General features: G+C 42.6%; 1 protein-coding gene across 1 annotated transcript in view; it reads right to left on the bottom strand.

Annotated features, from left to right (window-relative positions):
• Nucleotides 1–10,458, bottom strand: part of LOC124596139 — a 49,216-nt gene extending 38,758 nt beyond the window's left edge. The window contains exon 1 of the mRNA XM_047135159.1: nt 10,315–10,458. Coding sequence (XP_046991115.1) covers nt 10,315–10,369 — 55 coding nt within the window. The 5' untranslated portion in view covers nt 10,370–10,458. The remainder of the gene's footprint in view (nt 1–10,314) is intronic.
• Nucleotides 10,459–14,931: the final 4,473 nt, after the last annotated feature.

The raw sequence follows: 14,931 nt of genomic DNA, 5'->3' as shown, positions 1-14,931 counted from the left end.
TCGCTGTGAAAAAATAGGTGTGTAACAAAAGTGTCTGTACGGAAACAGTTCAGAGCCTCCTGCTACGTAAGCAGCTCCAAATTAAACGCATGGTGTCAAGCCTCCCACGTGTAATATGTTTCTTCCTGGTAGTTGTAGTTATAGTAGAAGATTAGCGAGGTCTGCATGATGGTCACCGACATTACTGATACTCGTCACTGTGGGAGAAGTTCCTGCATGGATTCTGCGTAGTACTCACTTTTGCCGTGTTGCCAACATACAGGGCGAAGAAAAATTCGCGTACTCAGACATCGCAGCGCGACTCCTCACATACTGTCACTACAAAAATGTCTGTCACAAAATTTCGTTCTGCGCATATTTCAGGCAGGAAACGGACGTTAAAGACCGGCAATCTGGCAACACTGTAATCACGTGTACGGTAACTATTTCTGCTGGATATACCTGTAGTGTTATGCTGTTGGTGCACTGGATAGCGTTTTGGGTTAACATACAGGAGGTCGAGGGTTCGATTCTGGATCGTGGATTTTTTTATTTTATTTGCTAAAAGTAGTCTGCGTCTTAACCGTCATACAGCGATTACAGTGGGTCTTCTACAAAACATTTGCAATTATGTATTGCGAACACAGAAATGGAAATAGAGTCGTTTGCATGGGCCAGCTTTTAAGGCAACCTTTTGCATGTCGTGGACGCGAATTATTTCGCACCACTGCGTCTATTAGATTCCAAACTTGTTTTACGTGTACCTTCCCCCAATGATCCCATTGATTAATACCAACTATTATTCTTGCCACGTTCAGGTCCATTACAGTCCGTTAGGGCCTTACGTAACCAGCAGCGATAGCAACGTACTTTGCAAATAATTTTGATGGGACCATTGGAGGCGGGTACATTGAAAACTGGTTTGGAATCTAGTAGTCGCAATGGCGCGAAACAATTCGCGTCGACGACGTGCAAAAGGCTTCTTTAACAGATGACAAATGGAAACGAATGTACTTCCATTTCTGTGTTTGTAGTACGTAACTGCAAATGTTTTGTAAAAGACCCACTGTAGTCGGTGTTTGGCGATATGAAGGCAGATACCGCACTACGCAGACTACTTCCAGCAAATAAAAGCAAATATGCCGCTCCCCAGAATCGAACCCTCGACTTCCTGCATGCCAGCCCAATAGACTATCCACTGCACCAACCTCACAACAGTTGTCTCTTTCCTGACAGAGATAGTTACCGTACATGTGATTACAGTATTGCTAGAGTGCCAGATTTTAAGGTCCACTTATTGCCCCAAAGACGCACAGGTCGAAATTTGGTAAAAGACATTTTTGTATTGGCAGTATGTGACGAATCGCGTTGCGAAGTGCGAATGCGCGAATTTTCCTGCACCCTGTATGTGGACGTGTATAAGCTTTAATATATTCAAAGATGAAAGCGTATAAATTTATTAACGTAACCTCTGACACTGCACGTCAGACATCGTCTTTACAATGTAATAATATATAATCAATGGGGAACTAAGTGTTGAACAATCTTTGCTTGTACCAGAAGTTACTGAAGTCTACATAGCGTCAATAAACCGCACGCAGCGACCTACACAGCCCATCACAACACACAACCCATTGCTGTTGAACCGCGCTGTGAGTAAGAAGCATTATTCGGCTGACATTTAGCACAATGTAACATACCCGGTGAGAAAATGAAACATTATACTATTAGGGACATTCCACCTGCCTAACTGAAGCCTGAAGTCGATAAAACGTTACGTAGCGTCATATTAATAGGCTGGACTCCATGAATAAAAGTGGACTAGGAGTAGAGTAAAAGAAACACGAGTACGCTAACAGGAAAAAAAGGGAAAAAGGCAGCGCCATTATCCGTATGGAACGGAAATAAGTAGATGTGAAGTACATGTACAGACAAACAAATGACTACCATTACAAAAAATTTGATCATTTATTTAAGAGAAAGAGCTGCACAAATTGGGCAAGTCAGTAACTCTTTGGTCCACATCTAGCTCCTATGCAACCAGTCATGCGGCTTGGCACAGACTCAAAGAGTTGTGGATATCGTGAAAGATTGAGTCCAATTCGTTCGTTAGATCGTCAAAATTCCGAGCTGGTCGGAGGGTCCTGCCCATAATGATGCAAACTTTCCGCCGGCCGAAGTGGCCGTGCGGTTAAAGGCGCTGCAGTCTGGAACCGCAAGGCCGCTACGGTCGCAGGTTCGAATCCTGCCTCGAGCATGGATGTTTGTGATGTCCTTAGGTTAGTTAGGTTTAACTAGTTCTAAGTTCTAGGGGACTAATGACCTCAGCAGTTGAGTCCCATAGTGCTCAGAGCCATTTGAACCATTTTTTTTTGCAAACTTTCTCTGTTGGGGCGACCTTCTTGGCCAAGGCAGGATTTGGCAAACATGAACGCAAACAGTAGGAACTCTCAGCGTTCGTGGACGGGCATTATCTTGCTTAAATGTAAGCCCAGGATTGTTTGCCAAAAGGACAACAAAACTGGGAATAGAACATCGTCGACCTACCGCTACGTTGTAAGGGTAGAGTTCCGCGAATGACAAGCAGTGGAATCCTGTTATGAAAGAAATCGCACCTCAGACCATCACTGCCGGCCGCTGTGGCCGAGCGGTTCCAGGCGCTTCAGTCCGGAACCACGCTGCTGCTCCGGTCACAGGTTCGAATCCTGCCTCGGGCATGGATATGCAGGTACAAATCCTGCCTCGGGTATGGATGTGTGCGATGTTCTTAGGTTAGTTAGGTTAAGTAGTTCTAAGTATAGGGGACTGGTGACCTCAGATGCTAACCATTTTTGAGACCATCACTCCTGATTGTCGAGCTGTATGGTGGGTGACAGCAGGTTGGTACCTCATCGCTATCCGATGCGTCTCCAGACACGTCTTCGGCCTGGAATCTCATTGACTGGAGTAGAATTGTCTTCATTTATGAGTGCCGCTTCGAACTGGGCCCCGATGACCATAAAACGTGTCATCCGCGGTACCTTTACAGCACAGCTTAAGGCGATGATATTCAACGCCCCGTTTTGTATACCTTCATGACAAGCCATCCTGGACTTGCATTTCAGCAAGATAATGTCCGCCCACACACTGCTTGTCTTCGTGCTTGCCAAATCCTACCTTAAACAGCAAGACTGTCGAATGATTCCCAATGTAGGCAGGGATCTCCAACTAGATTCGGATCTTGACGATATAACGCGTCAGTTTGACAGAATTTGGCACTTTATTCCTCCAGCAATCAATGCCAAGCGGAATAACTGCTTGCGTAAGGGTCAGAGTTTAACCAATGCGTTACTCCTCAGTTTGTAGAACTCTTTCTCTTGAATAAATCATCCAATTCTTCTGAAACTGTAATCATTTCTTTATCGTTACATGTACATTAGATATACCGATTCCCTCCCAACCGGATAATTACTTCGCGGTGAGCCGCTTTTTTTTTCTTTTTTTTCTTTTTTTCTTTTTTTCTTCTTTTTTCCTAGAGTGTATGATGGCTCATAATGATCGGTATTGTTTTATAGTGTGAGGGGTCTACTTGTACGTGGAGCCCGATTTTGTAAATGGTTATCACTTGTAGAAGAGATTGTTTCTTTGACACCACTGAACCAAAGATGTTGCCTGAGTGGGTGAATCGATTGATAAGTGGAGGCGCGCAGAATGGAGTAGCAGTTGCCGTTGCACTCTGTTAAATGCAGGATGTAAGACTTAAAGCTAGTGGCCAGCTGTGATGGTTCAATTGTATGAACTGTACCGTTGTTTTGGTATGCAGAATGCCGCAGTGGATGGAAACGGACATTAGGTTACTTAAGAATGAACTGCGACTGCTGGGGCTGATGTAATGAAAGTTGCTGTTGCCAAAATTACGCTTAAATTCCCTTCATGCTTGTGGTGAAAATTTCTTTGCTGTTGATCGTTTCGATTTGACTGTAACCATTGGTTTTTGTGCGTGACTTTATTCCCTTGCGGTTGCGTAAAATTACTGGGCTTGTCGATCGTATTTCCGGGCTGCTGCAGCTGCGGCAAGAATTGCGGCTGGAAACTGTGATTGTTGACGTCGAAATTCCGATATAGTTGCTGCTGCTGAATACACTGTTTATCAAAATGTTGTCTCTTGTTAGCATGTCCATGAAAATCGTTATCGGACCCAAATTTTTTATTTCTTTTGCTGTAGAATGGGCGGGATTGCTCGTTGTAACCGAATGGAGTTGTTAACTTGATTGCGGTTATTAAAGTTCTTATTGACAAAAGAGTAGTCCGACTGCTGAATTTATAATAATTGTAATTAGTCACTGAAGGCTGAAATGCTTTCCTTTTGTTGTCCGGTGAGAAGGGAAACTCGTAATGAGCGCGGAAGTTTTGAGATGCATAATTGTATGATCGCAGATTGGCTATACGATTCGGTCAGGCACTGCTTTTGATGAACCATATACCCAAAGAACTGGGTCATAGTTGGAAAACTGGAGTGTTCAAAATTGGAAAAACTAATTAGTTGATCTTTAATGTCTCGCTGAGTCGTTTCCGACCATTTTCAAAGTCTTCGACGGAGTGGCATTGTCTTGCTCTGGGTCTCATACGGCCAGCCGCTGTGGTCGAGCGGTTGTAGGCGCTTCAGTGCGGAGCCACGCTGCTGCTACGGTCGCCGGTTCGAATCCCGCCTCGGGCATGGATGTGTGTGATGTCCTAAGGTTAGTTACGTTTAAGTAGTTCTAAGCCTAGGGGACTGATGACCTCAGATGCTAAGTCCTATAATGCTTAGAGCCATTTGAACCATTTTTGGGCTCATACGCATCGAAGGTTCACCCTCTAAAAAGCTCCAGCTTGTGTGTCACTGGCCAGTTGGGTGGCAGCGCAAAATGAAAATTGCTGCACCCAATCAAGGGGATGCAGGTCTGTGCGGTTATTTCTAAATACCTTGAGTTTCTTTACAGATAGGAAATATTTATAGTCGAATCCTTCACGTTGTAGATTTTGAGAGGGTTCGGCGCCGTAAAAGAACTAATTGTGAGATGGCTGGCTTGTATCAAAGTTAAGCACTCTTTGTAGTCTGCTCATATTATAGTGAGGCTGTAAAGTAGATGACTGTTGCTGTTGCACGTTGGTTTGAAACTGATTACGCGGAGAAAATTTTCTGATATTGTCTACTTCCTGATGCAAACTGTTAACTTTCCTATGTAGCGAACTGTTATATGCATCAAGCTGATTTAATGTTTGCTGCATGTACTGATATTCTCGAGAGATGGTGAACGGAATGGGAGCTGCGTCTTCTGGTTTATTTTCGGTTTGATTTTCAAGTGTTTCCAATCATGCCGATAGCTCATCACAAGTTTCCGTGAGCGTAACAGTGTGTGTGGAATTGTTTGAATCCAAAGCGTCGACTTGCTTCTGTAGTTTGCGTGTAGTTTTGTTCATCTTTTTCAAATCTGCTTTAATTGTGTCAGGGTCCTGCACCAGCTCAATTTGTTCAAGACGAGAGCTTAACGACTCATCGTCATCCGTACACTTTTCTTCAACTTTTTGGCCGGCCGAAGTGGCCGTGCGGTTAAAGGCGCTGCAGTCTGGAACCGCAAGACCGCTACGGTCGCAGGTTCGAATCCTGCCTCGGGCATGGATGTTTGTGATGTCCTTAGGTTAGTTAGGTTTCAGTAGTTCTAAGTTCTAGGGGACTAATGACCTCAGCAGTTGAGTCCCATAGTGCTCAGAGCCATTTCAACTTTTTGGATTCGTGTGTCACCAGTGGTTTTGAAATCAGTTACATCTGTCTGTATTTGACTCTGTCATTGTTTTACTCTATTAACCTCCTCTGTAACGGAAGTTATACTAGCGTCAACATGGATTGTAAGACTAGTGAGTAACTGCTGTTCTACTTCTTGTCTTTGTACTGCTAATGACGGTAACAACTGATTGGTTTCCTCTGTGTGTTTACGGATAAAGTCTTTGTATCGCTTTCCTGTGGTCTCTGTGGGAACTTTAAGAAGTGCATCTAATCGAAGGTCTTGTTGATCTATTCATTAACTGATTGGATTTCATCTGTAAGCTTTTTATAGGTTCACTACATTGATATCTTAAAGCATTTATGTCATCTCTCAACGGTTTGGTACTGTCTGCGCATTGCCTGGCTATCGCTTCAATTGTGTCGCAAAGACGTTTTCCACTGGTCATAATATCTGCATCTACCTGTCTGAGACGGTTATCAGTCGTTTCTGTGTACGATTTAAACTCATCACGTATGGTGGAAAATTGTTCATTGAACTGTGTGGTGGTGTCAACATGGTTTTCTCGTATACTGGAAAATTGTTCATGGACCTGAGTGATCAGGTTAACCATCATTTGCATGAGAGTTTGCAGCGTCGCTTCCGTATTCTTTTCAATTGATACGTCGGATGGTACCTGTGTTGTGTTTTGTGATGTGAAGACATCATCTACAACCATGGACGTCTCGTTTGTTGCATTATCCGCACAATTACGGCTACTAAAATCCGACGGATTTCCAGTAACAGACTGAGCTCTTTGCACTATTCTTTTCTCTGACATACTATTGGCCATCTGGTTAATTGTGTAAAAAGTAGGTAAATTATTGACCTCATTCGTTAAACAATCAAGATTTGAACTGTGCACATCAGCCATGTGCAGATCAACGGCATGCGCAATACGCGAATCTACCGTCTCATTACTAGTCAGATTAGTGGGTGAAATTATAGTGTCAGGAATTTGTTCATTATTCTTAGAATCGGCTTGTACATTGTCTGTGGTGTTTTGCAACTGTTGCACTGCAGAGTGGTCATTATCATTCTCAGCACTGTTCTCAATAATCGGAAAGTCGTCCATTTCGGTATCTTTAATTGTGAGATTAGGCGCCGGAACCTTAACAGCTTTGCGCGGCATCTTAAATCACATGCAGAGTGCAAATGCTAAGACAAAATTTCGACACTCAACTCAATGAAAAAAACAAGGCGGAGCATAAGAATTCCAATGAACTGTGGAAAAATTTTATACAAATTAGTAAACAGTGTTGCGCCAAAAAAATGTAACTACTATTATAGCTGCAGAATGGTTGAGAGAACAGAATATATTTATCGACTATTCTAATATAAAAAATTTACAAAGCGAACAACTGGAGGAGCTACCGCCAAGTGTAACGTTCTTTAAAAATAATATTATTTTGTGCTATCCAAATTTACTGTGTGTTGTGTTGTCGAGCAAATGGTGTGCTTAATCAACTTTACTGTAATCCAAAGAAAAATTAAACAACTTAATCTGGAAAACCAGTATATAGTGCCTATAACGAAATCAGTCCCTCTGATGTTTACTCAGTGTCATGAGCACCGAGTTCTATGACCCTGTGCAATAAACTGATAAAACTCCCTATGCAAATAAACAATGAAATACATTTTCCTTAGCTCCTGAGTCGCAACGGATGTCATCTTGGTATTCTATTCTCTCCACAGTAGGAATACAAAATATTCCATCTTGGCTCAGCAAAGGCCGGCCGTAAAATAGCTTCATACAAATAATGTCAGTAGATTAGTTGATAAATGAATAACCTTGCAAATGTTCAGTGATAATTTTGGAAATTGGCTCAGCGCTGTGCAATGCTACTCGCATTGAAACTGTTACAAACATTAATACTTTTCTAATTCTGGAGCATTAATTTTTTTTTAGTCTGATCGGAAAATAATTTCTTTTCAAAAATATTCACTGGATTTAAATAAACACGATGTAGAAGAGGATGAGGTACTGATAAGAGGATATGCTAAGACCGAATTCTTTAGTTCAAAAATTTTATTCAAAACAAAGTTTCTCCTTCACAAAATCTGATATGAAACGTCTTACGTTAACTTCCAAATCAGTGAACTTCTCAACTGTTCTACAATTATCACTTACTGACGTAGCTAACAATACTTGGATAGTTACATGACAAAAGGTCTTACATCGTTTGACAAAATAGATTCCAAAATTTAACTTCCTTGTATCAGGTTTGCAAAATACACAAAATATTACAAATCGGGTATACCTAATCAACCTATTGGTTCCTACATCCAAGGGTCGGCACTGTTAGAATTAGCAAAATCCCGCATTGCGTTGCTGCGTACTTAAAACTAAATATACAAAGTTTCATCACCTTATAAAAGTGTATTACACTTCGTCCATAGGCCAACAACTAAATTCTCATAGCTAGCCACTAGCTATAAAGTCTTACATCCTACCTTTAACAGAGGGCAAAGTTTGCTACTGCCTGCCACTCAGGCAACATCTTTGGTTGAGTGGTGTCAAAGATACAATCTCTTCTACATGTGATAACTATGTCAAGTCATTTTTCATTAAATATATTACAAAATCGTGCTCCACGTACAAGTAGAACCCTTATACAATATGAGGGTTACTATATTCCTGTCACAAATGGTGTGAAGTACATAGTTCCCGTCTGACAGACGAATTCACTACTATCGCCTGAAGTCGTCCTTATTCTGTAGGACACAACAACAATTCTTTAACATACATCACAAATTTGTTGCTGCTCATGTAAAGACATTTCACCCACATTTCAAACATTGCCTGTGAAAGAGACATAGCTTATCTCCAGACCAAGACAGAACGAGACAGCCATTACAACAAGTGTTGGGCCTAGACGTTATACCGTTCGTCATTGTGTGGAGACAGTCAAGTTGCCTCTCAGATACAAAAGTCCCTTAAAGGTAAACTACGGCACCTATCATTAGCAGAACACACGCTAATGCTACAGAGTTGAACGGAAAGATAGTAAGTTGTGAAACTTCCGTTGGCAGAAATCTTCATCGTCCGTATTTGGCCGGAAAGAGGATCGTGAGGTGTTTGTGCGTAGTGTGTAGTCTCAATTACCTCAGTTAAATCCAGTACCTCACCGCAGTGGAATGTTGGGATATGACCATTAGGATAAAACAGCATCAAACGTTAATACGCAAAAAAACACTGGAACATTTATATATATATAGCTTTAGATATTCATAAAAAAAAATAAGACCTCGCTCACGAAGTTTGTCCAAGTTTCAAACTAACTACGATTTTTTTTAAAAAAAAAAAGGAATGTAACACTTTGCCATATCACCCATTTATCAGGGTTAGAGACCGGAAACGCAAGGGATAGATGGCCAGCAGGAAAAAAGTTTAAAAACAAACAGGAAATCGCTAGAAAGAGTATCCCATAATATTAACATGTTGTTATTGAACTGTTTGTTACAGATAAGTTTTATAGAGACAATTATGGGAAATCACACAAGTCGCTCTTCATTTGCTAAACGCAATAGGAGCCTGGCCCCATTGCAGTTTTTGAATCACAAGCGGTTTGTGTTTTTCGTTCTACGGATTTGCTTGGAATATTAAACTCTACAGTACCTTTTTCTGACAGAATAAGTATCATTTTTTTTTACTGTAATAATAGCAATTTGAAGGTCTTCTTCTCTCCATCTGCCTTTAGTAGAACCAATTTTGGGGACGTACTTAGTTGGTATCAGTAAAACAACGAATACCCGTCACAACTAAAAATTAAACATAGTTCTACGGCGTGGCTAACTATACCGAAAGTGGTGCGGCCAACTCTTATAAGCCCCAGGTAGAGATGGCCATAGCGCGAAATCAACCATGGTGGACTAGAACGCAAAGAGAAACATGGCAGTATGCAGCGAGACCTATATAACCCTGAACTGTAGATATCCGTAACTACTCACAATGTAACGTACGGAAAAATGGAAAAGTATTGACATGGCATATAATGTTAAGGTGTATTAAATCTAAAATTATGAAAAATACTTACTTTTCTTCTGAAAAAAGTGTCAAGGTAAGAATCTATGTGTCAATCGCGGCAAAGACGTGAATCACTGGACCGGCAGCGCTATAAAGTGGGAAGTTGGATAATCACAGCCGCTGGACAACTCCCTCGAATGGCTATCTACCCCTGTTTTACGGTACGTATAGTGATCAGCCCGTCGGCTGGAGACCATAAACTCGATGGCGCTATGATACGACGTTTCCCTCTCTCCTTTCGTTTCATTTCCATAATCGTACGTAACAACACAAACAAGAGACGATATCGTACACGCTACTGCGTAAACACCACACACAACCATTCACGTCATTCACATGCCTGGGTGCCGCATTTCGCGGAACATCCACTACTCAGACGGTGGTGACAGTCCGCTAGGACCTCGAGAGGAGAACGCGAAATGTCCCACATTGTCGCCATGTCCGCTAATGCGTTCAAGGACCCTCTCAGTCATCATTAGGAAGCGCAGGAAGCCGTCAACTACGCCAGTGTAAATTGAGACTCACCCGTCACGACTGCGACAGCGGCGGAGAAGAGGACGAGCAGCAACAGACGGGGCATCGCGAGAGACTGGCCCACACCAGCCGGCAGCCAGGCGCTGTCTGGTGCCTGCTGTGTCGAGCAGAAGTGACGGCGCCAGCCTTGAACCTCCACACTGGCACTTGATAGCCTTCTGCCAGTCACATCTCCGCAGTCAGACGGCGTCCGCCCGATAGCAGCCACTTTCCTCTTCCGCTCTCACTGACTGTCGGACAAAGTCGCCTGCTTTGGAACTGGCATCCACCAGATAGATGCATGCTCACAGGAGTTCCATTATTCCTTAAGTCGTCCTTTTTTCATCTGGTTTGAACTCCTCTCTTCTTTTTCGTGCCTTGTTCTAATCTTTTCGCCGGCCGGTGTGGCCGTGCGGTTCTAGGCGCTTCAGTCTGGAACCGCGTGACCGCTACGGTCGCGGGTTCGAATCCTGCCTCGGGCATGGATGTGTGTAATGTCCTTAAGTTAGTTCATTTTAAGTAGTTCTAAGTTCTAGGGGACTGATGACCAGAGATGTTATGTCCCATAGTGCTCAGAGCCATTGGAACCATTTTTCTAATCTTTTCATCCCTATTTTCCTCTACATATTGTTTGTTCGAGGGTAAGTCAATTATTATCCGCAGTTTAGTAATATTTTTGCTTAATTTGGTAGTACTGTCGTTTCACGTTGATGACGATGCGTTGTTTATTTGTTGTTATATCTTTGCAGTTTTCAAGCTGATAGGTTAGTTTCGTTATCGCTGCCGTGCTGTTAATCATGGCTGCTCCGCTCTCTATTTGCACCACAGAAGAGCAACGTTCAGTGATCCGTTTTCTTGTGGTCGGAAGGCGTATAAGGGGCCGAAATTCATCGAAGACTTTCGGTACAGTATGGGAACAGTATTTTGCCACAATGAAGTGTCTGCGAATGGATTGAAAAATTCCGAAATGGTTTTGACAAGTGTTACGCACGATGAATGAGCCGGATGACCGTTTACCACCACAAATGAAGAAACATTGAGCGTTCATATGAAGATAGTATCTGGTCTTTCGGACATGTCCGAAGGAACAGATACCATTTTCGTATAGTTAAGGCTAACCGGCCATTGACCTTCTTCTTCTTCTGTGCGGATGCACACGCATTGCACGAACTGTTACGGGACTCGGTAAGATTGTCTGCCAGGAGTAATGAGTGTAATGGGCAGGGGCACTACGAATGCAGTGTGTGGACATCAAGTCGGGAATGTGGGTCTCATGGGGAGCGTGCAAGGGATAAGTCCCTGTCGTCGCTGTATCCTCTGTGCCGTCAGGGGCTCAGCTGGATAGAGCATCTGCCATGTAAGCAGGAGATCCCGGGTTCGAGTCCCGGTCGGGGCACACATTTTCCACTGTCCCCGTTGATGTATATCAACACCTGTTGACAGCTTAAGGTCTTGATTTAATTATGAGATCACTGAGCGTTCACGTGAAATGATTCTCTTAGACAGACGATTAACTATTGACGAGATCACCCTCAACAGACTTGGGTTTCATAAAGTTTGTGCAAGATGGGTTCCAAAACAACTCACACAGTTGCATAAACAAACGCTCTTGGACATCTGCAAAAAACATTTGGATCACTATGGTAAAGAAGGGGACAACTTCTTAGACAGGGTCATTATTGGTGACGAAACATGGACCCATCATTGCGAGCCGGAGAGTAAACGGCAGAGTATGGAATCGAAACATCCAAACATGCCGTCCAAGTAAAAGTTCAAGACCCAACCGTCCCAAGAAAACTGATGCTTACAGTTTTTTGGGAAGTACAATGTACAGTACTGGAACGTTATGGGGAAAGGGACACCACAATAAACAGTCTACATTACAGTGAGATCCTTACTGCCTGGATAAAGCCTGCAATTCGAAGCAAACGCCGATGATCGCTGTCAAAAAGTGTTGTTTTGTTGCACGACAATGCCCGTCCGCTTGCTGCTGACAACACTGCTGAAACGCCCCAGAAACTCAAAGTTGAAGTACTGGATCACCCTCCATATAGTTCCGATCTTGCCCCTTCTGACTATCACTTGTTTGGGCCACTCAAACAGGCGTTAAGGGGCCGTCGATTTGCCTCGGACGAAGCAGTGAAAGAAGCGGTGCATTCCTGGCTCGCAGCTCAACCGAGAACCTTTTATGAGGGCATCAGGAAGGTTGTACAACGATGGACCAAGTGCGTTGAAACGCAAGTAGTCTACGTCGAAAAACGATGTTCTTGTAAGTTTCCTATTTGATTACAATAAAATTTTATAACAACTTTGCGGATAATAATTGACTTACCCCCGTATGTTCTAGTCTTTGTCCATTCCTACTGTTGCTACCCTCCACCGCTCCTTCCAGTGCCAATTAAATTTTCTTGTCTGCTGTAGCAGCACCGTGTTTCACTTTTTCCCTCGCTCTTCCGTAAAATATTGTCTCAAGAGCCTTTTTCTCATTTTCATATTATCTACAATAGAAAATTTTTTGCCTGTGATGCTGAAGCAAATATGTTTTCTTAAACTGAGCATACAGCGAGCATAGTGATGCAACTATTGTTATGTTCACGATGAAACCTTTCGCAAATATATCCGAGAAATGGGCTAAGTGAGCTCCTCATACCAAGCTCCACCGTTGTTTCAGTTCTTTTGACTGTTTACTTGTATCCGCAAAAACTGTTCTCCTACATACGATTATTTATACAATCCAAAAATACTCGCAGTTTTTCTAAGCTGCTTCTTATGAGCTACAAGTTAGCATCCACTTGCATACACAATAGCCGAGCTGACTCTTTATCTACGCCGTATAAATTAAGATCAAGAGGAACTAAATTTTATCTTATTAGTCTGTCTTCTTGTTGATATAACGACGGAGCCTTGTACAAAATCCCCACTTGGCAGAGCTTACACCGCAACAGCCCAATCCGGCAGCCTTGCCTTTCAACTTTAGTTTGTTTGTCATATAAGTTTCTGGAAATTTTTAACGCCAACGTTGACGGGTGTTATATAACTGTACTCGTCTTCCGAATGCCGTTAAAAAAGACATCGCTCCATGTAAAAAAGTATATCATATTTCCAACATCAAGTTGATTGACACAAGCGTTAGTAGCAATACCCCTACACAGAATTACGTACCCCTCTGCTAATAATCATTTGCTGAAAATCTCGTTTAGATATCATTATTCATATCTCCAACATCAGGTTTGGTTGACACAAGCGTTAGTAGCAATACCCCCACACAAAATTACGTGCCCTTCTGCCTGCTATCATTTGCTGAAAATCTCGTTTTTTATTTCATATACAGGATGTGTCATAATAGAATAAACGGGTACCGTCGAAGGTACACGATACAAGAGTCAAAAAAGTCTCAGTAAACATAGGTCCGTAAACGAACCGTTTGCAATATAATAGCGACTTTGTGGTTACCAGCCACCACTAACTTGATTCTGTGTGAACGTCAACCCAGTTAGGAAAAGGTAACAGTACTGCGCAGCATTAAGATAAGTTATTAGATATAATTTGGTAGAAGTGCTGGTGTTCTAAATGAACACGCCAGCAGTTACAAGACTGTACTCATAGCTAAAGGAGGTGTTCAAAGTGTCTTCCTTGTACCCGGATGCAGGCCTGTACCCGACACCGCAATCAGTTCTGAATCCTTTCAAACACGCCCGGATCATTTCGAAATTCTTCACAAGCACTGATAAGTCTCTCTCCAATTCTTCAACTATGTTAACCGGAGTGGAGTACGCTACACCTTTAATATGGTCACAAACTCAGAAATCCACGGGGTGCAGATGAGGTGATCTTGGAGGCCACGATACGCATTCTCCTCGCCCAATCCCGCTTTGGCCATATCGGCGCGTCAGATGTCTAGCCACTCACCATAGCAGCAAAATGTACCGGTACTCCATCATGTCTGTACCATATTCTCCGGCTTTGCTCTAAGCGAACGTCCTCAAGCAATCTTGCAATATGATACCGCAGAAAGCGAAGGTAATTCCGTCTGTTGAATTGTATTATCAGATAAAGTTGTTTTACATCTTTATTTATCGATGTTTGACTTCGCCTTTCCAAGCGTGTTTCTCGCCCTTGGAACCTGCGTATGCAGATAGAAGCGTCCAAGTGCAAGGCAGTTCTTGGTACCGTACTGCAGGCATAAGGTACTTCGCGAATCACAACAGGCATACATTTTCAGGTAAACATTACACGTTTGGTCGTTTCGACAATTATAAATAAAATATTTGATGTAATAATAAAAATTAGCAAAAAACAAAATAAGTTTAAAAAAAGGAATACCAGAGCTAACTGAATAGCCACACTACATGTATATTCGACAACATACATACCGTGCTAACTACAGATGGTTGGTCTCCACTTTGGACCCTGGAAGACTGGGTTGGCTTCGCGTGCTTCTCTTCGGGCGATGGAAAGAGACCAAACATGAACCATCCCGTCTGAAATATACGACATGCAGATATGGTATGAGGGGCATTCAATAAGTAAAGCAATACAGTTTTTGCCGCCAGTTTCAGTTGAAAAAATGCAGAATTTGTGGTGAGACATCGTAGGATATTCCCGCTTCAGCTCCTACAGTTTCACGAA

Source organism: Schistocerca americana, chromosome 2, assembly GCF_021461395.2.
Source record: "Schistocerca americana isolate TAMUIC-IGC-003095 chromosome 2, iqSchAmer2.1, whole genome shotgun sequence".
Lineage (NCBI taxonomy): Eukaryota > Metazoa > Arthropoda > Insecta > Orthoptera > Acrididae > Schistocerca > Schistocerca americana.
Note: the sequence above shows the minus strand (reverse complement) of the source record. Positions and strands in the feature narration are given on the sequence as shown.